The sequence below is a fragment of the Saccostrea echinata genome, unplaced genomic scaffold, assembly GCF_033153115.1.
Source record: "Saccostrea echinata isolate AGI-Se365-2 ecotype Australia unplaced genomic scaffold, CSIRO_AGI_Sech_v1 ptg000018l, whole genome shotgun sequence".
NCBI lineage: Eukaryota > Metazoa > Mollusca > Bivalvia > Ostreida > Ostreidae > Saccostrea > Saccostrea echinata.
The window spans coordinates 4,939,872-4,967,013 of NW_026889767.1; the positions used below are offsets into that span (position 1 = coordinate 4,939,872).

Consider the following 27,142-nt stretch of genomic DNA (forward strand, 5'->3'; position numbering starts at 1 on the left):
TCTGAATTCTCAAAGTAATGTGTAATTACCCAAGGTAATTTTCAGACTTCATCTTTAAAGTTAATCATATTATAATCGGAAAATTACTAAATCTCAAATAAATTTTCTGGAAATGCGAATAAAAACACCTGCTATGCATTTTCAAATTGAAAATTGATCAACAGATACATTTTAAGAATAAAAGTCATAGGTATCCAGGCTTTTGAAGAAAATTTCATGATTTTTATACTTATACAGTACTTTAGTGTCTTCTATTTACTTTGATTATTTTGTATTGCATAGTGTATAAAGTATTTCCTATCATAGCAAAACACCATAAATCACTTTTAATTCTATATCATGCTAATAAACATTGGTATCTAAGGCTAGATTAAAAGAACTTCGATTTCTTTAAATATGTAATGTTTAAAATACTTTTATGAGGTACAAATATCAACTTTTTATAATACCATTTCTAAGAACCCCAAAGGACCTTGAATCACATTGAGAGGCATAGAATGAAAATTGCTGCATAAAAAGATTTCTATTTCAAGCTTCATTTTGAGACTTTTTGAATTAAATTATAGATTAAAAAGTTATCCTTCCTGACTGAAGATCGGATATCCTTAAGAATATTCTTAGCTGAGTAATTCTCAAGACTTGAGTTGAGAATTTTTTTGAGAATTCTTAAAGTTTTGTGTCGGTGGGGCCAGGACTATGTGTCATTAATTTTGTCCCGAAATAAGTATAGCTTTATCAATGTCTTCTTTACAGCTTGTGACACAGGAGAGTATGGAATAGATTGCTTAGAACTTTGTAGTGGAAATTGTTGGAATAATGAAACCTGTGATCGTTTCTATGGAAACTGTAGCAGTTGTCCTACTGGATGGAAAGGCTCCTTTTGTAATATGTGTAAGTCCTGGTAATTCACATACTCTAAATTACATTTCAGAGAAAAGTGACGAAATTTTATGTCGTACATATTTTTTTTTTGTTTCTTAAAAGTAGCAGCGTTTTAATGAGTTTAGATATTAGATTTTGTCATTTCTTAATTTTGATTGTTAATAAATATTTCTTGGTAATATAGTATAAGTATATATATATATATATATATATATATATATATATATATATATATATATATATATATAATCTAGTAGTTTGATAAACACCAAACGACCGTGCGTTTTACATCTTTTCAATTCTTGAAAAATAGTAATACACACCTGACCTACCCCTGACCTCAGTATCAAGTTATAGTTTTCATGGCAAAGGAAAAATATATGGGATATTCATAATCTCGATGTTTTATGTTTATCATGTAGGTTAGAAACATAACAATTCTTTTCAATCACTGAGGTCTTTATCACCTGTAGAGTAACTGGTTCTGAAATTTATGTTATGTGATAACAGAACAGTTGGAGAACTGATATGTGTTCTAGAAAAAATTCACGCTGTCAGATATTGTGATGTTGAATGCAGTTTAGAAATTGTTAGGGCTATCATTGCTTTTGCAGAAATAGCTAATGAATTGTTTGGTCAGGTGATCTTAAATCTTAATACTTTGGAAATGGTGCCATCATGTCTTCTTAGATACAAAAGAGCAGAATATAGAGCTGAGTGACCAACGGGACAGATGTTTCTTAGGTTTAATATGCAGAATTTTTTACTAGATTTTAGTAAAGCTATACACGTACTTATTGAACCTTTGAAATGTTTGCTGTTCCTAGTCAATGCATAAAAGATAGCTGACCATTGTGGTCATTTGTGCTTTTTGGTCTGACAGTTGTTCTATGCCGGGAAAGCATATGCATGTATAAAAATTACATGTACATGTGTTGACTTAAAATGTATAAAAATTACATGTGTTGACTTAAAATGTATAAAAATCACATGTGTTGACTTAAAATGTATAAAAATTACATGTGTTGCAATTGACTTGATGTTTCATAAAAATCAACTTTTTATTTTGCATTTCTATTTTCTATTTCAGTTTCACTTCTTTATATTATTTTTATTTTATATATCAATAAGATTAATATAATATACCTTTTTCTGTTTTCCGAAGATTTTTTTTTTTTACAATCTTTGCCTAAGCAGAGTATACATTTTCTTGTGCATTTTTATTTTTATTTAAAGAATTACATTTTTTTCCATTTTCAGTGTTTTTATTTCTCATAGTCTTTAAATGGGAAGAAGAGTCCTGATAATCTTAATAATTAGAATTGCGCATCGACCTTAAGTATGTTTCTTACTTCCTATCGATATAACTTGTTTTTTATTATGGTTAATGTGAAGCGTTGATATTTTTGCAAAGTATCTCAAAGTTTTTAAACTTTCTTGTAGAGACTTATCACTGCCGTCCAATATAAAAGACCTGTTTAAGATAGTTATCTTATTTTCTTTCTGTGTGACCTCAAATTCTCTTGATATTTGAATTATTTCTTATAAGAATTGTAATATTTACGCTCATATCAAAAATACATTTTGTTTTCACCATTTTCTTTTACATTTTTTTTCGTTATTTTTTGTAACTTTTTGAAACCACAAATTATAACATTCTCATTTTGAAAACCATCAATATATTCTCGCAATTTTGTGTAGCAAGCTGAGTTATCATTATTTGGTCCATAAACATAACAGAATAGTATTTTTTATCGGTAGTAAATTCTAATAAAATGGAAATACCATCACTTTGCTTTGAGACGGAAATTCATTTCAAAATCGTTTTAAATAAGAACTTCTACACCTTTGGGGTTTGAGAAATATGACTAAAAAAGAAATCATAGCACCATAGTTTCTGCTTTTAATGTAATATTGGTATCTTGAAGGCAATTTATTAATTTTCATTTTAAAATTTCTTTATCCGAGATAAAGTACAAATAACATAATACATTTATATCCTCATAAAGCGATTTCTCGTAACAGAACACCATGGTTTCTCGCTGTGTGCAACTTAACCCCTGCTGAGATTACGTATTATTGAAAAAAAAGTTGAACCAAGAATCAAGTGAAAATGTAAACATCAGGAAATAGCCTCTGGTTTTTGGTTCTGTGATGATAGTCATCAGTTTACTTGCGTGATAATTTTATGCATAATTGCTCTCGTTTATGCAAATTGAGAAATAATGTAAAATAAAAAAAAAATTGCATAGTCATCGAACAAATTTTAATTAAAATCACTTACAATTGTCTTTAAATGTCTTTTTTAAAAAAAAAACTTAATATTTCAAGAATTTCATGATATGCTGACTATTGATATCTTATTCCGATCATTCCTTTAAAAGAAATACTTATTTTCCTGGCGGAGGTGGTTTGATTTTACTTTTTCATTGGAAGAGTACCAGTCGAATATATCAAATGAACATCCTCTGTAAACTAACTGTATGTCAATATGAAGGAATACACGTACAAATAATTTCAATATCTTCTTTCAGCTTGTGAATACAATGAATATGGAAAAGACTGTTTAGAGAGGTGCAGTGGAAACTGTTTAAATGGTGAAACCTGTGATCGTTTCTATGGAAACTGTAATAGCTGTTCTACTGGATGGAAAGGTCCCATGTGTAATGTGTGTAAGTAAAAACAAAGTATGTTTTAGATTAACTCTTCAATGTGTGTAAGTATAAACAAGGCATCTCATCTTACAATAAGCTTTAACACGGAAATATAGAAAGGGACCTATATTGACCACGTCTATATTTCTGTTAGAAAGTTGGCCAACATAACGTTTGTGATAAAACCTCTCCAAATGTACCAATCGTTCCCTAGTGCTTGCATTAATAAATAATATTTGTAAGCCTCAAACCCTTAAGAAGATTAACAAACTTTGATTATGTTTAAAGCGAAGTATAAGATTCATCTAAAGCTTTAAGAACCCTTTGATTTAGTAGTTAAAGTTGAATTTTAGTGTCCATATGTCATCTGTTGTTAGGGCATTTTCTGTTGCGCTCATCTGTATATTATATCGGCGACAATAATAGTCATGTTAGTATTGAGTGAAAGAATTGTTCCATTTAATAAAAAAGTGGTATAGATTACTAGTATGTTAGAAGTACTATTGAAGTTTGAATAAAAATAGTTGACATTGTTCTTGTTTTTAATCAAACAGGAAATCAGCGAAGCAATGGAAGAAATATCTGTTTAAGTAAATATAAATATCTATTTCATCATACAGCCTGTGACAGCGGGGAATATGGAAAAGACTGTCAGGGAATATGTAGTGGAAACTGTTTAAATGGTGAAACCTGTGACCGATTTTATGGAAACTGTAGCTACTGTTCTGTCGGTTGGAAAGGTCTTATGTGTAATATTTGTAAGTACTTTATTAACGAAGTATTTTTGAATTCTTTTAGATTAAGGAATTATCAGAAGAATAGGTGGGGACTTTCTCAAAATACAATTATTTTTTGCTAGGAACCTTGCTGACATTATCCCTTTTTGCAATTCATTTCAATGATTTCAAATCTTTCTAGTCGCCCGCGTGGCGCAGTGGTTAGATCGTTCGCTCTAGAGTCGCGGAGTAAGGAGTGGATCCTTACATCGCGGGTTCAAATCCTACTGTGGGACGTGGAGACCCGTTCTTCGGATGAGACCGTATAAACCGAGGTCCCGTATCGCAGTAGGTGTTGGCACGAAAAAGATCCCTCACTGCTCAATGGCCCTGAGTGCCGAGTATAGGTAAAAATTTTGCAGCTCTCCACCGGCAAGTGGTAGCGTCTCCATAAAAATTCTCCAGAGGGACGTTAAACAATAAACAAACAAACAAAACAAGCAAAAAACAAACATTTCTATGGCCTGCCTAAAAAGACATCTTGAAGACAGCTTTCAAACGCTAGTGTCCAGTCATATTTACTGATAAACCTTTGACCGATGAGGGAGATATACAATAATGCAGACCATTAAACGTGAACTCGATGCACGCACGTTATGTGCTTACCACAAGATTTAATAAATACACTCCAGGATGTACACAAAAAGGTTTTTACAGATGGCACATAAAGCTACGCATACAGGTTCTCACACTCATAGTATACAATAATCATGCACTTTAGTACAGATCTCGGCTTTCCATCATTCATATTCCATCAGAAATGTTTTTATTGATAAAAGTAGAATGACAGAAATATTTTCACTTGCTAGGCCTATATGTTTCAATAGTTCTCCATCTCACCTGTTCTATCTGACATCAATATATATTCAGCAACTGACAATCGTCATTTTATTTATCCGTTTATTTTTAGGTTTAGGGTTTAGTCATTTCTTTCTTCCATATCTTATCTTATTCTGCACTAAAAAATACAATGCAAAATATTTTACCATCGCAGGTTAATACAGCTAATTATTGTGTTCAAAACCGTTTTATCGCTAAAAAATGTATACATGAAATCTATAGTTACTAAACGCAGCCGGGTTGCAATAACCGCTCCTTCACTCTCAAATGATTATTTTGTTTATGGACAATCTACTCTTCTGGATTTAATTCCCACTTCGTGAGGAAGAATTTTATGAGCAAGAACTTTTCTGGAATCTGACCGTGGCTTTCTCTTACTATTCAATATACTTCCGTTTTCACTGTTCCCAACAAACAAAGGGTTTCTATACTCTGAATAGAAATAACTTTATGTCTATGTGAGGGGAAACTAGTGATGGGAAATCGGGATTTTTTTTTCCATAATCGATTATCAGAATAATCGGATGCACTATAATCGATTAAAAATCGATCAATATCAAATATTAAATTTTTGAAGAATATATGGGTTAGAAATTCTGGAGTGATTTCTAGAATACATTTTTAAAATAGTTTGTATCATTGGGTTCATTTATTAGACTATTACATAGGATTTAGTTAAATTCAAAGAAGAATGAATCAAAAATCAAAGCAATAATTTGCTTTTACAGAAACTAATAGTTCGAGTAATCGATTATAAAAATTATGATCGATTATCTATAATCAGGGACCGTTTCGATTAGATAGTCGATTTAATCAATTAATCGGTACATCACTAGGGGAAACAAATGGTGCTAAAATACAAAGATATATAATAGACTGGCCCGCAGATTATACTTATGATACGAAAAGATCGATTTGGAAATTTGTACCTGAAAATATCAATATGGACTACTCAAACCCTTAAATTTGGGAGGCCCATATAGCCCCTAATATGGTCACCTAAGGTTTTATGATTTTTTTGCAACTCTGAAACGTAATCAGATTATTGAATCGAACTAATTATATTACTAAAATTGTGCTTGAATTACATGCAAGTAAACTTGTATATTTACATTTGCCAATGCATTTCCTTATATGTCAGTACAAATTTAACTGACATTCAGTTTTCAATGACACAGTTTGTTACGTGATCAGACTTTCGAGCGTATGGAAAACAAATTGCAGGAGACTTTGGAAGGTCTAGACTGTGACGTCAGAGGACGTCGTACATGTATGTTATGTTGCATTTTCATAACAAAGTCTTAATAATGAATATTTTTCTGTGTAACACAAATGAAAATAAAATATAAATATCAGAAATAAAATATCAATTTTTAGAGTTTCATTGAAATACGACATGAAGTTGGTACGTGATCAAATCTACTATAACGCCCTTCGGGCATTATAGAATTTGATCACGTGACCAACTTTATGTCCTATCCGAATGAAACTCTAAAAATGATATCTTATTTCTTAATTATTTGCTTGTCTTTGAAGAAGTGTTGCAAAATCTCTTTACAAGTAAAATAAAGTTTAACGCATATTTTGCAAAGTAAATTAAATACTGGAATTCTGATGCTGATGATGGGTTGATTTGTATTTTACTACTGTATCAGTAAAGCTGTAGATAACTATATACACTGTATGTATAATATTGACTCTGGCATGGGACCAGATTTAAATAAATTCCAGAACGCATTTCATTAGAATAGTTATTGATATTTTTTATTTTATTGATTGATTGATATTTTACGTCTGTTGCAAGATTATATCACTCGAATGAGACGGCACCATATACCAGCGAATGATTTCAAATTAAGTCTTTTACTCAGCAATTAGGGTCATGGCACACTTTTATCGTGCAAATACCTGCGACAATAGAGGCCTTGGTTTTTAAGGTCTCGTCCAGAAGACCCGTAACTTTCACTTCAAAGTGCCCAGCGCTTAGCAAGGGAACAGTTGCTACCATTTTTGGACGAAGGAATAGAACAATACACGCAGCACTATACGAGGGAAATAGATCCTTCTCGAGACTAAGACGGAGACAGATCTACCATCTAATATCAAAACGTGAGCTTGCAAGAACCTTGAAGAACGGTTTCAAAAACAAGTGATCCACAAGTAAAATTCTTGACCTCAAATACATCGCGAACTAATAAAGTTTGTCTCTAAATGCAGCCCGAAACCATATTTTTTATGTTATTTCCAAATCAACCTTTTTTTACCGTTAAAAGTAACGGTTGACGTAAACGACCAAAACAAATATACTAAATATCTATATATCCAACATAGATGTTTGTTTTACCACACTGTCATCTCCTGTTGCAAGACCAATTTATAAACCGATATTTTAATTGATAAAAGTCTTGCCTTAACTGAGAAACATGAATTAAAAATTAAGGATTGACCTAAGAAATACTGCATAAGTATATTACAAAGCCCCCATTCCAGGATGGCCATCCATGGGGAGCTTACAATACTTATATGATTGTATTCTTTCAGCCTGTGATATCGGAGAATATGGAAAAGACTGCTTAGAGAGGTGTAGTGGAAACTGTTTAAATGGTGAAACCTGTGATCGTTTCTATGGAAACTGTAGCTACTGTTCTACTGGATGGAAAGGTCCTATGTGTAATGTCTGTAAGTAAAAACAAAGTATGTTTTAGATTAACTCTTCAATGCGGTAAGGTAAGAAGAGTACTGAGGTGTCTCTTTCTTTTGTAAACTTTGCCAACATAATCTTGAGATGAAACTTTTCAAAAATTCCAAACATTTACAAGAACATACCTGCCCTAAGAATATATGAATAATAAAGTTTTCCAAAAAAATTGACAAAATTCGTTTTCTTGTTTCCTCTTTTTGTATTTGTTAATGAAATGTATATACATAAATAAACCTTGGTAAATATGCTTGTAAAGTTTTGTAAATAATTTTCCAAAACTGTGAATGACTATAACATTGCAAAAATTAAACGGTAGCAGTTTAACCTGTGATTTTTTTTCTTTTTTCACTACAATCAAAGACGAAATAGGATAAACAATAAAAGAGGTATGTTTATGAAATAGCAAATATCTCTCATATAATTCAGCCTGTGAGAGCGGAGAGTATGGAAAAGGCTGCTTAGAGAGGTGCAGTGGAAACTGTTTAAATGGTGAAACCTGTGATCGTTTCTATGGAAACTGTAGTAAATGTTCTGCCGGATGGAAAGGACCCATGTGTAATATTTGTAAGTACAAGTAAATCCTAAAACATTCAAAAATTGAATAGAATGAATAGTCAAAAAGCCTACGTATACATGGACCACGTTCATTTCTTTTCTGTTAGAAACTTTCCTGACAAAAATTTGTTTGAAAAACCTTTTCTTTGCAGCAGACCAACAAAATTTTCTCTAGATTTGAGTGATTTAATTGAAATACTTACAAGTCGGTGGTCTTCAGAAATTAAATGGAAGAATGAAGGAAAGGATAATGTATAACAACCTTTTAAGATGTATGCATATTCCATGTTTGTCCACTTTTAACTTACAATCACGTGAAGTCTAGGGGAGGTGGTGAAGCCGACGATAAAAAATTGCAAACTTCCTCTCTTTTTTTCCAAAACTGTGAATGACGACAGCATTGCAAAAATTAATCGTTAACAGTTTCACCTGTGGATGGTTTTTTTTTTCAATTTAATCAAAGAATTCTTTCATATATTAATTCTTACAATTGTTAGGCCTTTGTTTTGTAGTAAATTTGACTGCGGAATGTTCCGTGTACTTGATCAATACATAGGGCTCACGGCGGGTGTGACCGGTTAACATGGGATGCTTTCTCCAAATAGGCACCTGATCCCACCTCTGGAATTTCCGTCGGGTCCGTGTTTATGCCCTGTTCACATGTTTGAATTGGTTTAAGTATTTTATGAGATTGATCACTGTTCATTACCTTCACCCTTTCATGTATGCTATCAGTCGAAAACAGGATATTTAAAACAGTTTATAGAGACAAAAGGGTTATATTATCGGTAATATGTAACGCATATTACTCAGAGTTTATAAATAAGAAGGGAGTGTGTCGATCCCTGATTTACAAGGGGGAGGGGGCGCGGGTATGTAAAGGCTACACCCAGGAATATCCTACTTGCCTATACAATATGACGTCATATTAAGCTGTATGACGTGAACTTGACATAATGATTTCTTATTATCTATATTTAAAGTTCAATTTCAGGTCCAAGAAATGAATGGAATCATTCAAAAACATTATATAAACTTAATTTTGTCGTTTTTGGATGGTATAAATAGCTAAGTATTTATCACGGGGGTTAAATACCAAACCCATGACGTCATAACTAGTTATCAAATATTTGCCGAGTGAAAATTAAACGTGACGAGAATTGATGTGAAATGGGAATTTTAAAGCATATACCGTGAATGTTATGTGTGATTCACAAGGAATTAAAGATTAAGTAAAAGGTACGCTGAATTATTCTTATCATATTTTTTTATAATGAACAGACGCAGATCAGCCTTTCCTCTGTCGTTATAACAACAAAGATGCCAAAAGTTCAACACTACGCCACATACTTTGAAGCATAATTTTTGGTTGTATCGAAAGCTTGTATTCTATAGTACTTGGAAAGTGTTAGTAAAATAATGTGGTTAACATTAATAGATGACAATTCCTTGATCGAATGTACAAAATGTAAAAAAAAAAAAAATGGTAAGGTTTCTTGCGAAGCTTTGGAATATTTTTTTCTGTGTCGGGAGAGTAGGATTCTAGCAGCGCTTTTCATGGCCAAGTGATGTTTTTACATAATTATTTTCACAAAAAGAAATGAATATTTCCGGGATAGTGTTCAACTTTTCACTTTCTCATTAAGATACGCATATTATGATAAGCAGTCAAGGTGACCAGACGTGTTTTTACAGCTCCTGAAGCTCTTATCTATACTTAACTTTAACAATGGAATAATAATGAGTTTGAGTGATAATTCTAATCTTTTCAAGTCACTTTTGGACTCATTTACTGGATTTTCAAGATCATTTAAATAATGATCTGCCAACGGAATCTGTGAGACTAAGTATAAATGATGTGCCAAGTTTCTTGCAAATTAAGAAAAATCAGAAAAGTGTTACAATAACTTTTGATGGCGACAAGTACCCCATGATTTTAGATCTGTTAGAGAAGAAACTCCTACTTTTTAAAGACAGTAATGAAAGAAGACATGGATCAATTTATAAATCACAGGACAAAACCGTCACAGTAACCATTTATGAGAGAACAAGCTCTACATATCCAAAGGGGACTCATATTTCTCTTGGTATCAGGAGTTCCTCATGGATTTGAGCAGAACAAATGTTAATTTGGAAACAAGGTGTAAGACTTTAGATGAAACATCTCCTCAGTGCACCTCGACTCCTAAAGGTAAAGCATCACAGAATTGCCATCAGTGTATCAGCAGTGCAAAACTTATCCAGGAGCTGTCTGATACTGTCAAGCTTTTGACACCAGAAGTCAGTGACCTAAAACAGCAACTAAATGTATAAAAAAAGGTTGCATCGCTTGTTACAAGAGCTGCCCAAACAACTCCAAACAGGACAAAACAAAAGGAGACATCAGCAGACGGATTTCAGATTCCAACTGGTATATCTAGGCATAGCCAATGTACCCTTAAAGCTCCAACAATCTCCAACAGTACAATGACTGATGCCAGTGAAAAACATACAATGAGTTTTCCTACCTCGCCAGATTAAAACACCAAACGTTGAACAAATCAACCTGGAAAGATTCCAAAGGATAAATCTGTCCTCATCATAGGAAGCTCCATATAACAAAGGATCCGTACCAGAGGAGTGCGTCCAACTGTGCAGATCAACACAAATCGAGGGGCAAACATCTCCCATGTACGGGCCAAGCTCTCAAAAATGGATGTATCGTCATATCGTAGTGTTATCATATTGGCTGGAGGAAATGATGCATCAAGACGACGAGACCCAGAGACAATAGAAAATGATTTCGCAGAAGTAATCACAGATCTCAGAAATCGGAATTCTAGTGTCCGTGTATTTATCTCGGAAGTGTTACCTAGACGTGATACAGAAACCAGTGAAGTTAATGGAATTATTAAAAATGTATGCGAAATATATGGTGGCACAATGATTCCAACTTCTAAATTCTTTGGCCATGGAAAGCCCAAACAAGAATACTACTGGAAAGACGGCATTCATCTGTCAGACAGAGGTACAGCAGCATAACTGAAAAAATTCCATGGATACGTGAGTATCCTCAAAGCCGGAAATGTGCGTACGAATGGCGAAGAAACGGCAACATTAGTTGGCAATACTTCCGTCTGCCTTCCAGCCTTCTGCTATTTCTGTGGGGAATGTGGCCACATATCGCGACACTGCAGACATGGAAGAAAGCTGGACTGTTGGAACTGTGGAGAGCTAGGTCACAAAACCAAGCTCTGTCCACATAGCCACTAGGAAACAGGCAATGAAAGTGTAGCCGTCACCAATTCCCAAACGATTTTGCGTAACAACAATGTTTATTCCACTCTTAATAGTTTATGTTCAGAATGTAATAAGATCCACTGTTCATGCAATCAATGTGAATATTCTTGTCTTCCTGTAACAAATTCTAAACATTCAATTACTTCACCAAATACTTCTAAATTTTCAAAACCAGACAAGAATATTCATAGTTTTTATACCAAGAAGTTTAAACAATCTGCTAATCCTACCATATCTAAAAATGAGAACATACCATGCAATAATGGATTTGGTTTGGTGAAAAAAGGTTTAAGATTTGGAAATCTAAACATATGCCATCTAATGCCTAAAATTAAAATGCTACTTCATGACAAACAAACTCTAGATATTTTAGGACTTTGTGAAACCTTCTTGAATAATCAAGTCAATGATTCTGAGTTGTATATTGAGGGTTTTGATATGGAAAGAAAAGATCGCATTTTAAGAGCAGGTGGTGGAATTATTGTCTACATTTCTAATAATATAAGATATAAACGTAGGCCTGATCTTGAAATCAGTAATATTGAAACAATTTGGCTGGAATTAAAGACTAAAAATTCTAAACCAGTTTATTACTGTTCAGCATATCGTCCACCATCTGCTCCCTCCTGCTGGGCGGAGGATCTGGCTAGAGAGATTAACTGTGCCTCCTGCTGTGACGATGCAGAAATTATCATAACAGGTGATTTCAATGTAGACTTATTCAAAGAACCCCCACAAAGTTGGACATTTGCTTTAGAAGAGTATGGGTTTTCACAATTAATCAAAGCACCAACCAGAGTAACTAATACCTCAAGTACCCTTATAAATCACTTTTATACTAATAAACCAGAAAACATATGTGAAAATAATGTTCCTTTTATTGCTATCTCTGATCACTACCCTATATGTGCTACTAGAAAAACTAACTGCATGTTTAAAAAAGGAAATCACACAGAGATTAAATATCTAGACTTTAAAAAGTTTAATGAAAATAACTTCCTACAAGACTTAAAATATGTAAATTTTAACAACCTCCAAATGCATGATCCGAATGAAATACTTACAGAATTTTATGAATTATTCAACAGTGTTCTTGACAAACATGCACAAATTAAAACGAAACGAGTAAAGAGCGAGATCCGACCTAAAAGGCTAACACAAGAAATCAATGATGCTAGACACTTGCGCGACTCTTATCACAAAGAAGGGGATATGGAAAACTATAGACTGTATCGGAACAAAGTTAGTCTCCTGATAGACAAAGCAAAATCTTCATACTACTACGGCAATTGAAAAAAGTTCAAATCCAAAAGAAATGTGGAATTATCTAAATCAATTATCCTCAAAATTAAACAGCTTAACTCCTTCTCATGTGTATTCTAACGGTGCTATTGTTGATGACTTACAGGATATAGTGAATGCTTTCAATATCCATTTTACGGAGGTATCCAAAAAGCTTCTTTTTGAATTACCTAAACATCAGTATGATCCTAGTATATTGCAAAATTTTGTAAACTCTAAGCTTGGAGATGAAATCCTTTTAGGTATTCAACAAATTGATCAAAATGAAGTTCTAAACATGTTGAATTCCCTCAATATCAATAAATCAGCTGGCATTGACTTCATTGGACCGCGGCTTTTAAAAACATCATCTATATATATATCTATATCTATATATATATATATATATATATATATATATATATATATATATATATATATATAAACCTGTAACTCATCTTAGTAATTCTAGCATACTTAACGGTATTTTTCCAACAAATCTAAAACAAGCTAAAGTAACACCTATTTATAAGAAAGGTGACAAAGCTGACCCTAATAATTATCGTCCGATTTCTATCTTACCAAAGCTATCAAAATTGATAGAAAAGCATGTAGCTAAGCAAATCCAACAGTTTACTAATGTCTTTGATCTATTAACACAATCCCAATCAGGATTTAGAGAATTCCATTCTTGTCAAACTGCACTCACAAAACTAACAGAAAGTTGGCTAAATGCAATGGATCGTGGTGAACTAATTGGTATTACATTTATTGATTTCAGTAAAGCTTTTGATTTAGTAAATAATGATATTCTTCTACAGAAATTAATTCATTACAGGTTTGACAGTTTGACAATAAATTGTTTAAATCGTATCTTTATAGCAGGACGCAATGTGTAAAAATTGGAACATGTGTTTCCGATATCCTACCCGTCACAGCAGGAGTGCCGCAGGGTTCTATTTTGGGTCCGCTTTTATTTTTATTGTACATAAATGATCTTTCATTACATGTAAAAAAATTCAAATGTTGACATGTTTGCTGATGATGTAACTCTATACACTAACAATCATAATCCAAAATATCTAGAAAATGTGTTGAACTCAGATACTTGTGAAATTGAAAAATGGTGCTCTCAGAATCAAATGGTATTGAATGTAGATAAAACAAAATGTATGCTAATGGGCACGCAGCAGAGAAAATCCAAACTAATCAATCCAAATTTACAACTGTATGCTTCAGACAAAACAATTGAGATGGTTGAGACTGAGAAACTTCTAGGTATACACATTGATGATAAATTACAGTCCTCTGTTCATGTAGACTCGGTTTGCAAAACCTTAAACTACAAGTTATTTACATTACGCAAGATAAAAAAAAATTCTTCGCCTTACATACCAGAAAACTGTACTACAATGCTTATATTTTACATTCAATTAATTACTGTTTAACTGTTTGGGGAAATGCACCCCAAAACAGTATTGAAAGAATATTTAAATTACAAAAAAGGACCGCCAGGATTATTCTCAATGCAAGTCCTGATTCTTATTCTAAACCATTGCTTGAGAAACTTGGCTGGCTGACAGTTTATGAGCTAGTTGATCTATACAAATACATTTTATTATTCAAAATATTCAATGGTATGACTCCTGAATATCTTTGTGAGTTATTTGAATTTCAATCTTCAACTTCTTATAATCTGCGATCTGAATCAAACTACCATCTTAAATTACCAAATTTCCGTACAAACATATTTAAGACCTCTTTTCAGTACTCAGGTGTACATCTATGGAACAAACTACCACAACAAATCAGGCTTTCTCAGTCTCTACACGCTTTTAAATGTAAGGTAGAAAATTACATTGTTAGCCGTGGAATAAATATCTGAGCAAATATTTCAATTATTTATTATTATTATTATTATCATTATTATTATTATTTTACAATTTATATTTAAATAATTGTGTTTATGATTGTTTCTTATTTATATGTAATTATTATCGAACAAAGACAAACTCTGTATTCATACTTCTGAGACTGTAATCATATGGACTGCAATATGTTAATTTGTATATTTGTATATATATTATATAATTATATGTATCTGTACTTAATATCCAGAAGGCCCTGGGGAAGAATAGTGCATGCACTAACCAGGTTACCTTCTTTAAATAAAGTATTATTATTATTATTATTATTATTATTATTAAGGCGATTTTTATATTAATGGACGTCACGTGATGACGTCATAGTGGAGTGCTTCTTTTAGCCTAAGACTCAATGACGTCTATACAAAGGATAACAAAAGTAAATGTTTTTTCTATGCCTTTGTTGTTTTATCAATGTTACATTTTACGAGAAAAAGTCTAAATTTACCGAAATATGACCTGGGTACTGCTTTATGTGGAATGGAAAAAAGGGAGTTTGCTCATGACTACTATGAAATTGTTTGATACATTTTAACCAAAAAATTGAAATTCAAAAGAATATCAGTGATTCATATGACAATAAATCGGGATAGGGAGTCGGGAGAGTAATTTAAGTATAGCTGTGGGCTGACAATATTGCAGTAGAAATAAACTCAGTATAAAATCTCTCGAATCTGAGGAATAGTTGAAATTAACATGAATGAATAAATCAAATATTATTGTTTCGAACAATATTAATTAATTTTAGCTTTGAGGGTGGTGGAATCAAATTTCTACTTTATTGTTACATTTTATAATGGGGAATGATTTTAAATCAAAAAAAAAAAAAAATCATACAGAAAGAATAAATATTAATTTTGAGTCATTTAAAATAAATTTGAAAAAACAGTGATTTTTACAATAGTCTAACCGACTAAAAAATAAAAAAATAACTTATTTCAAGACAATTTCATGATGCTGACTATTGATATCCGATGCCGATCATTCCATTAAAAGGAATACTTTTACCTTCTTAGCAGGTAGGCGGATCTTATTATTCATTAGAAAAGAACCACTCGAATGCGCAATTAAATGAATATCCTTTATAAGCTTAATCATGATAGGTTCACGTACATGTATGTCAGTATGAATGAAACATGTACAAATAATTTCAGTGTCTTTTTCAGCTTGTGAAAACAATGAATATGGAAAAGACTGTTCAGAGAGGTGTAGTGAAAACTGTTTGAATGATGAAACCTGTGATCGTTTCTATGGAAATTGTAGTCACTGTTCTGCCGGATGGAAAGGTCCCTTGTGTAATGTGTGTAAGTACATGTATAGATAAAACATCTATTCTAACAATAAACTTTAATACATAGGAATAGAAAGAGGTCTATATGGGCCAGAACTAATTTAATTGTTAGAACGTTTGCCAACATAATGTTTGTGATAAAATCCTATAGAATCCGGATAGGGCCTTGTAGTTCTCTATAGCACCATCGAGGTTTGGGCCAATAGTGAAATGATGCAATAATGCGATGACGAGGAAGCGATTGTACGATGACGATGAAGTGTTGAAGCGAAAGCGAGATAATGATGATGCGATGGCGCGACAGTGCGATGTCGATGATGCGATAGCACGATGAAACGATGAGTCGATGGTACGATAGCGATGACATGATGGTGTGATGACAAAAAAGCAATGATACAAAAATGATAAAGCGATGTGTATGTTCACTATCGCTCCATCGTACTATCGCACCATCGTCATCGTATTGTTGGGCTATCGCATCATCGTCAGTGCTATCGGACCATTGCGTCATCGTCATCACGCCATCGCTTCATCTTCATCGCGCCATCGGCCCTTTAGTCGATGCTCGATGGTGCGATAGTGAACTACATGGGCCTATCGGATTTCCACAAAAAACCTCTTTATATGTACAAAACGTTTTCTGGTGGTGCGTTAATACATAATATCTGAGAGCTCTCAATCGTTAAGGAGATCTACAAACTTTTATTCTTAACTTTAAAACGAATTATAAATCTGAAATATTAAGTAGTCTCTGATGAAATAGTTCATGTGGAATTTAACTGTTCAGATATCATAGTGTGTCATCCTTTGTAAGGGTATGTTCTGTTACTCTGTATACTCTGTATATAGTATCGGCAACAACAATAGTCAAGTTAATATTGAATGAACAAATTGTTACCACTTAAAATACTAGTACCATAAAGTAACTTTTTAAAATTGTGTGAATAACAATAAGTAAGATACAAATTAAAAGCTCATATTGACTTGTTGACATTTTTCTGTTCTTGTTTTAATCAAATAGGAAATCAGCGAGACGATAAAAAAGTTTAAGTAAATATAAAGAATATTAATCTCATCATTAGCTTGTGTGAGCGGGGAATATGGAAAAGACTGTCTGGAAATATGTAGTGGAAACTGTTTAAATGGTGAAACCTGTGACCGATTTTATGGAAACTGTAGCTTCTGTTCTGCCGGTTGGAAGGGTCCTATGTGTAACGCTTGTAAGTACTTTATAAACGAAATATTTTTTATTTAGTTTTTAGTTTGACGCATTAACGGATTAATAGGCAGAGGTTTACGTAGAATACAGTCATTTTTTAAAGAATTTTGTGATATAATCCTTTTTGCGATCCTTTCCAATAATTTTTAATTTTTCTAGCGCAGCCCTTGAGACGGGCCTGCCCAAAAAGACATCTTGAGACAAAATGTAAACAAAAACTAGCTAGTGTTCAGTTATATTTATTATAATGTTTAAACTTTGGCCCATGAGGGAGATACACAGACAATGATGCAGACCCTTTAAGTGCTTATATCACTAATGTCACACCTGCAAGTGCGCTTCATGCTCCCTACAAAATTGGCTAAAAACCGCTTCACGGTTTAGACGAAGTTGTGTATCATGATGGCACAAAATAGCTACACGAACTTACTGGTTTGTATTCAGTTTTCAGTCGCGTTGTTCACAATTATCATACACTTTGGTATAGATCTCGATTTTCCATTCAAGTTCCATTCGTATTTCAACAATTGAAGTAGAATAACAGAATAGACCTGTATTTTACAATACGCGTTATACACTTCTCCTGAACTCTCCGATAAAAAAAAATCGTTGTTTTATTTTTTATTGCAGTCCGGAGGACCGGGTTGCTCTATACATAGAAGTTTAAGTTTTGGTGTTTGGGATTGAGGTGGGAGAGGTTATTCAGAATTAAAGGTTAAATATACATTAAAAAGAATGTTATTTCCCTTTATAAATTACGATATACACAATATATTTACTTCCATGAAGTACATCTTTCAAAATATATATGTTTTTCATATGTAATATACAAAGTTGCTTATCATTTACTATGGACAAAACGACAGGTCCCTTTTTCAGAACATTGAATTTTACTTATCGCATAAAAACTTTTGTTACACAGTTTGTGTTTTATATTCATTAAGTCAAATATATTTATGATGATAGGTGATACATGTGTCTGATTCTAATTGACCTTTTCCTGTTCTTGTTTTAATCAACTAGGAAATTGACGATATAATTGAAAAAAAAAATATCGGTTTAAGTAACTATAAATAATATCTATTTGATCATTTAGCTTGTGACAGCGGGAAATATGGAAAAGACTGTCATGGAATATGTAGTGGAAACTGTTTGAATGGTGAAAACTGTGACCGATTTCATGGAAACTGTAGCTACTGTTCTGCCGGTTGGAAGGGTCCTATGTGTAATATTTGTAAGTACTTTATAAACAAAGTAATTTTCTTTTAGTTTAATGCATTAAAAGGAAAAATAAGCATAGATTTTTTTCATAATATAATTATTTTTGTAAGGTACCTTCGCTGACATTACCCCTTTTTGCAATTCTTTGCAATTTAGAGCAGCCTTGAGACTGCAGGCTAGCCCAAAAAGACATCTTGTAGAAGACACCTTTCAAAATGAGCTGAAATGTAACAGAAACTAGCTAGTGTCCGGTCAGATTTATTGTTAGTCCTTTGAGCAATGAAGGAGAAATACGAACAGTGAAGCAGACCCTTAAACGTGCTAATATCATAGACACACGCTGCACTCACGCTACAAGGTTTGCTTAAAACGCTATACGGTGTACAAGAAACGGTTTTTACGATGGCTCAAAAACCTACTCATACGGGTTTATTTATAGTTCTCGCACGCGTGTACACAACTGTCACACACTTTTATATAGATCTCAATTTTCAATTCAGATACCATCGGAAATTATTTAAATGGCTTAAGTAGAACGGTAGAATATCAATTTGCTAGGTCTATATTTTACAATACATTCTAAACTTCACTAGAACTATCCGATATTAAGAAATTGTATATTCAGTAACGGATAATTTTTTATCCGTTTATTTTAGGTCAAAGGTTTAATCATCTATTTCTTTTATATCGTATCTTATCCACACTGAAAAAAATTACAGTGTTAAATATTTTATCATTGCATTTAATACAGCTGCATTAATGTGATCAAAACCGTTTTACATGTATCACTGAAATATATACCTGAATTTTAGCTACTAAACACAGTCGGAATGCAGTACCGGTTGCTCAATCTCAAAAGCGAGCAATTTTGTAAGTGGCCAACCAACTCTTCAAAATGTTATCGCCCACATAGCGAGTATGAATTTAATTGGATTATTTCCGGTATCTGACTTGTTTGCATCTACTTTTAAGTGCTTCCGTTTTCACTGTTTCACAGGTGTGCATAACGTTTTCTAGACCCCGAATGGAGTTAACATTATGACAATGTGAAGGAAATCCAATGGTGTCTAACATGACTAAGTCAATAGGAAAATGAAAGACTCGACTGCAAAGTAAATAAATGATACGGAAAGATCAAGTTTTTAGATTAGGGGACAGAAAATTATGCGCCAGAAATGATCCATGTAGGCTATACAAACTTGTAAAGATGTAGGGGGATATATCTGCAACTCTGAAACGTAATCAAGTTTTCGAATTGAACTAAAAATATTATTAAATTGCACTTAAATTACATGTATGTAAATTTGATTTACCTGTCTTTGTAGTAACAGTGCAATATTTTTTTTTTACAAGTTTAGATAAGGTTTAGCGTATACTTTGCAAAGTAAACTGAATATAAGAAAGCTGATGCTACTGACGTGCTGGGAACTTTAAGTTGATTTGCAATTCACAATGTACTATAGTAACTGTATCAGAAAAGCTGTAGATGACTAGATATAGATATACTGTATGTATGTTATTGTCTCTGGCATGGGACAAGATTAAAAGAAATACTAGAACGCATTTCACTGGAATAGTGAATGATATTTTTTCATTATATAGATTGATTGATGTTTATCGTCCGTTGCAAGATTATATCATTCATTTGAGAAGGCACCATATGCCAGTGAAATATTTCAAATTAACCCTTTTACTCAACACTTGGGGCCATTGAGCACTTTTATCGTGCAAACGCCTGCCGCGAAACAGGCCCTGCGTTTTTAAGGTCTCTTCCACAAGACCAGTTACTTTCACTTCAAAGTACCCAAACGCTTGGCAAAAGAACGTACAGTTGCGAACATTTTTTTGGAGGAGTGAATGAAATAATGCACGCAGCAATGAACGAACAAAAGAAACGATGAAGGACACTGAGACGAAGACAGATCTTCCCCTAAAATCAAAACGTGCTTCCACGAACCTTGGAGAGAAGTTTTAAAGCAATTGATCCACAAGTAAAATTCTTGACTTTAAATACACTAAGCACCAATGGAGTTCATTTCTAATGCAATCAGAATCAATATTTTATGTTATTTCCAAATCATTTTTTTACCCTTGAATGCACGGTTGATTCCACCGACCAAAACAAAACTTGTCCTTACTGAGAGACATGAATGAAGAATTACGGAGTGACCTAGAGAAATGCTGCTTAAGTACATAATTGTATATTGCATAGCCCCTATTCCAGGGTGGCCATCCTACAGTACTATATGATTTTATTCTTTCAGCATGTGATGACGGAGAACATGGAGAGGACTGCTTAGAGAAGTGTAGTGCAAACTGTTTGAATGGTGAAACATGTGATCGTTTCTATGGAAACTGTAGTTACTGTTCTGCTGGATGGAAAGGCCCTATGTGTAATGTCTGTAAGTACATGTAAGAACAAAGCCTTTCTTTTTTAAAGAACTAATTAAGGCAAAATGAGAATTGTTCCGACTCTTTCTGTTTAAAAACTTTGCCAACATAATATTTGCGATAAAACGTTTCCAAATATAGGATGAGTTAACCATGCATCGGACGCTTACCTTGCTTCGGACAACTTTAAACAATAAACTTGCATCATTCCTAAATGTCTCTGTGTTTTAACTTGTTTCCACCTTTAAGCTGAGGATTTAAACTTTTTAATGATGCTGAATGTTATTATCATGCTGTGATAAAAATACCACGAGAATGGCCTTGAAGTTATGTCATATTTGACATCATGAAAGAGGAGTAACCAGAAATTTTTCTAGAGTTGTCTTCCTTTTATTAGACTCGAAGGAACAAGTCGGTGTTAGGTGAAATGTGTCAATGATAGATAATTTTACAGAAATTTTTCAGAAAGTCTGTATAAATTTTCTTAGAGTTGTTTTTTACTAGTATGTTCATTCACCGTGTATTGGACAAAAATCAACCATACATCAGACACTTTTCGATGCATCTGTATTCACTAAATCTTCGATCTCGTATAGAACCCAACTGACGGCTGTTTTTTGCGGAAATAGGAAATAAAAACTCTAAATAGTAAGTTAAAATACAATTTATTGGTATATGACGACTAAAAGTGGACTCAATTTATTTCTACAAACTAGAAGATGATAACTCGGGAGAAAAAAGGCGCGAGTTGCCATATTACTAGCAATTTAAAACCTTTCTAAGGCAAAGGGATGCAACTAAAATCTCTCCACATTTGTGGATTGATATAGTCAATCAAATTAAACTTAAAAGTTGATTTTTAAATAAAAGATAAAAATATTTTCATGTCACTAATCTAAAACCACCGAGATAAAAGTATAAACATTTTTTTCGGTTCAAAATACCCTTTCTCCGATGCATAGTGAATATTGTCCGATCCATGGTGAATTCGTTTAAAAAAATCGTTTTTAATGACATTTCCTCAATAAATAGCATGCTATTGTGTCACAAGTTTAATATATTTTAATCACATACTACATGTTAAGGTCCATTTTGATAGTATTCGGTCGGTAGCGATGTCGCTAGGACTTCTTGAAGTACGAGGGTGTCCGATGCATGGTGAATTCACCCTACCAAACATTTACAAGAGTAGGCCTGCCCTAAGAAAATTTGAATAATAAAGTTTTCAAAAGTTGACAGAAGTCGTTTTCTTCCCTTATTTCTTAATAAAAAAAAATAATAAACCATGTGAAAGAGGGTTTGAAAGGTTTACAGTTTAACTTGTGGATGTTTTACTTTTTTCACAATAATGAAAGAGGAAAGTGTTGGAGAAAAAAGATTAAAAGAATATCTGTTTGAAATAACGAATAATATATCTCATATACTTCAGCTTGTGCGAGCGGAGAATATGGTAAAGACTGCTTAGAGAGGTGTAGTGGAAACTGTTTGAATGGTGAAAGCTGTAATCGTTTCTATGGAAACTGTAGTAAATGTTCTGCTGGATGGAAAGGGCCTTTGTGTAATATTTGTAAGTATAAGTAAATCCTAAAACATTCAAAAAATGAATTGGATGAATAGTCAGAAATACTACATGGACCACGTTAATTTTTTTTTCTGTTAGAAACATTTCATAACAAAATTTTTGTTTTGAAAAAACTTTCCTGTGCAGCAGACCAACAAAATTTACCCTAGATGTGAGTGATTGAACTGAAATATTTATAAATGGGTGGTTGTTAGAAATAACATGGAAGAATGAAGGAAAAGAAAAATGTTTATGCCCCTGGATCGGAAAATCCCGGGGTATATTGTTTTTGTCCTGTCTGTCTCTCTGTTTGTTTGTTTGTCTGTTTGCCTGTCGTCAAATTTAACCTTGCCCATAACTTTTGTTTGGTTGGAGCTATGACTTTCAGATTTCACATGTGTAATCCTTTTGACAAAACCTTTCTTTGAGTACCATCATATTTGTCCTTTTGACCTTGACCTTGGAGTTTGACCCACTTTTGCAAAATTTTATGATACTTTAACCTTGGCCATAACTTCTGAACAGTTGGTGCTTGGGGTTTCGAACTTCACATGTGTATTTTTTGTGACAAGGCCTTCCTTTGGATACCAACAATTTTGACCTTTTGACCTTGACCTTGGAGGTTGACCTACTTTTGTTAAACTTTAACCTTGGCCATAACTTTTGAATGGTTGGAGCTAGGGCTTTCATACTTCACATATGTAATCCGTGTGATAAGACCTTTTTTTGAAAAACAACCACTTTGACCTTTTGACCTTGACCTAGGAGTTTGACCTACTTTTGAAAAACTTTAACGTTGGCCATACCTTTTGAACAGTCGGTGCTTGGGGTTTCAAACTTCACATGTGTATTCATTGTGACAAGACCTTCCTCTGGATATCAACCTCTTTGACCCTTTGACCTTGACCTATGAGTTTGATCTACTTTTGAAAAACTTTAACCTTCGCCATAACATTTGAATGGTTGGAGCTACGGCTTTCATACTTCACATATCTAATTCTTGTGAGAAGACCTTTTTTGGATACTTGCCACTTTGACCTTTTGTCCTTGACACAGGAGTTTGAACTACTTTTGAAAAACTTTAACCTTGGCCATAACTTTTGAATGGTTGATGCTAAGGGTTTCGTACTTCACATATGTAATCCTTGTGACAAGATCTTCCTATGCATACCAACCACTTTGACCCTTTGACCTTGACATAGGAGTTTGACCTACTTTCGAAAAACTTTAACCTTCGTCATAACTTTTGAATGGTTAATGCTAAGGGTTTCATACTTCACATATGTAATCCTTGTGACATCACCTTCCTTTGGATACCAACCACTTTGACCCTTTGACCTTGACCTATGAGTTTGACCTACTTTTGAAAAACTTTAACCTTCGCCATAACTTTTGAATGGTTGGAGCTACGGCTTTCATACTTCACATATCTAATTCTTGTGAGAAGACCTTTTTTGGATACTAACCACTTTGACCTTTTGTCCTTGACACAGGAGTTTGAATTACTTTTGAAAAACTTTAACCTTGGCCATAACTTTTGAATGGTTAATGCTAGAGCTTTGATACTTCATATATGTAATCCTTGTGACAAGATCTTCCTATGCATACCAACCACTTTGACCCTTTGACCTTGACATAGGAGTTTGACCTACTTTCGAAACTTTAACCTTGGTCATAACATTTGAATGGTTGGTGCTAGGGCTTTCATACTTCACATATTTAATCCTTGTGACAAGACCTTCCTTTGGATACCAACAACTTTGACCTTGACGTTTTACGTACTTTTAAAAAACTTTAACCTTCGCCATAACTTTTGAACAGTTGCAGATAGGTCTCTCAAATTTCACAGGTATATTCCTCGAGACAAGACCTTTCTTTTGGTACCAACATTTTTTATCTTTTGGCCTGGATTTTGACTTGCATTTGAGAAAATTTAACCTTCGCCATAAGCTGCCATACGGGGGCATCAGTGTTTCACAAACACATCTTGTTTTACGATGTATGCATATTCCATGTTTTGTAATGTTTTAGACTTTCATGTGTAGTCACGTGAAGTCTAGCACGAGGTGAGGCAGACGACGAGGAAAGATCTGCAAGTCTTTTTCTTTTAATGTATACTATCAGTCGAAAATGGGATATTTAAAAACATCTTACAGAGTTAAAAGGGTTACATTATTGGTAACATGTAACGCATATTACTCAGAATGCACGAATGGAAAAAGTATATAAATCCCTGATTTAAAAGGGGGAAAATGGAAAGTGGGAACCATACCCGATTGTCTTTGCTCATGAGTACTATAAAATTGAGTCGAAAGAGTACTTTAAGTATTGTTGTGGGCTGACAATTAAATATTAGAATGCATTCTTGGGTTGGAAGTACGGGAATTTATGTTGCAGTTGTTGCAGTATAAATGCATAACACGCGTAAGCGGGTTATGTATTTTTTCTGCATTAGCTGCAATGTTAATTCCCGTACTAACAAACAGACAAAAAAACCCCATTGTATTGGTTATATTTATATATGTACAAATAATCAATTAAAGTAGGATTTAGTGGATGAAATAGTGTAATATTGATATGTACGCCATTGTACGTTTCATTGATGGAACAGCCACTGCTCAGGAAATCTGTAGAAGTGATATGCTTTGCGGTGATTACTAACTGATAAACGGCAATTTTCTTGAGAAATAAAGGAGATAAAATTCAGTGGACGTAAATGAAATATGTGGAGATAACGAACAGTATTCGAGCTCAAAAGTCCATTAAACAATACAAAATAGGAGCAGAGCAAACTCTTACCTCTAAGACATCAGAGGTGAGATCAGTTGCCATGAAGGAGTGAGCATTCCCTGCCGACCGGTCACACCCGCCGTATGCTCCTTGTCATGATCGGAAAATAACGGAAAAATCCGTCGACAAATGACTGTGTAAATAGTGGCCTAACAATTAGTATAAAAAATTCAGAAAAACCGTAACTTTCACTTCAAAGTGCCTAACGCTTAGCAAGGGAACAGTTGCTGCCATTTTTGGACGAGGGAATAAAACAATGCACGCAGCAATAAACGAATGAAATAGATCCTTCTCGAGTCTAAGACGGAGACAGATCTACCATCATCTAATATCAAAACATGAGCTTGCAAGAACCTTAGAGAGAAAGGTTTCAAAAACTAGTGATCCACAAGTAAAATTCTTGACCTCAAATGCATTGAGAACTAATAAAGTTTGTCTCTAATGCAACCGGAAGCCATATTTTTATGTTATTTCCAAATCAACCTCTTTTACCATTAAAAGTAACGGTTGACGTAAACGACCAAAACAAATATACTAAATATCTATATATCCAACATAGATGTTTGTTTTACCACACTGTCATCTCTTGTTGCAAGACCAATTTATAAACCGATATTTTAATTGATAAAAGTCTTTCCTTAACTGAGAAACATGAATTAAAAATTAAGGATTGACCTAAGAAATACTGCATAAGTATATTACAAAGCCCCCATTCCAGTATGGCCATCCATGGGGAGCTTACAATACTTATATGATTGTATTCTTTCAGCCTGTGATATCGGAGAATATGGAAAAGACTGCTTAGAGAGGTGTAGTGGAAACTGTTTAAATGGTGAAACCTGTGATCGTTTCTATGGAAACTGTAGCTACTGTTCTACTGGATGGAAAGGTCCCATGTGTAATGTCTGTAAGTAAAAACAAAGTATGTTTTAGATTAACTCTTCAATGCGGTAAGGTAAGAAGAGTACTGTGGTGTCTCTTTCTTTTATAAACTTTGCCAACATAATCTTGAGATGAAACTTTTCCAAAAATTCCAAACATTTACAAAAACATACCTGCCCTAAGAATATATGAATAATAAAGTTTTCCAAAAAAATTGACAAAAGTCGTTTTCTTCCTTCCTCTTTTTTATTTGTTAATTAAATGTATATGAATAAATAAACCTTGGTAAATATGCTTGTAAAGTTTGGTAAATAATTTTCCAAAATTATGAATAACGATAACATTGCAATAATTCAACAGTAACAGTTTAACCTGTGGATTTTTTTTCTTTTTTCACTACAATCAAAGTGGAAACAGGATAAACAATAAAAGAGGTATGTGTCTCAAATAACAAATAAATATCTCTCATATACTTCAGCCTGTGAGAGTGGAGAGTATGGAAAAGGCTGCTTAGAGAGGTGCAGTGGAAACTGTTTAAATGGTGAAACCTGTAATCGTTTCTATGGAAACTGTAGCAAATGTTCTGCCGGATGGAAAGGCCCTATGTGTAATATTTGTAAGTATAAGTAAATCCTAAAACATTCAAAAATCGAATAGAATGAATAGTCAAAAATCCTATGTATACATGGACCACGTTCATTTTTTTTCTGTTAGAAACTTTCCTGACAAAAATTTGTTTGAAAAACCTTTTCTTTGCAGCAGACCAACAAAATTTTCTCTAAATGTGAGTGATTTAATTGAAATACTTACAAGTTGGAGGTATTCAGAAATGAAATGGAAGAATGAAGGAAAGGATAATGTATAACAACCTTTTAAGATGTATGCATTGTTGTA

At 33.4% G+C, this 27,142-nt stretch overlaps 1 protein-coding gene across 1 annotated transcript; it reads left to right on the top strand.

Moving 5' to 3' along the window:
- The first annotated feature begins 816 nt into the window (after nucleotides 1-816).
- On the top strand, nucleotides 817-26,878 carry LOC133189460 (multiple epidermal growth factor-like domains protein 10). Its single transcript, XM_061324830.1, has 8 exons — nucleotides 817-901; nucleotides 3,417-3,554; nucleotides 4,157-4,294; nucleotides 7,694-7,831; nucleotides 16,060-16,197; nucleotides 22,445-22,582; nucleotides 26,136-26,273; nucleotides 26,727-26,878. Exons 1-8 carry the CDS (start codon nucleotides 817-819, stop codon nucleotides 26,876-26,878), a joined length of 1,065 nt encoding a protein of 354 aa, XP_061180814.1.
- Nucleotides 26,879-27,142: the final 264 nt, after the last annotated feature.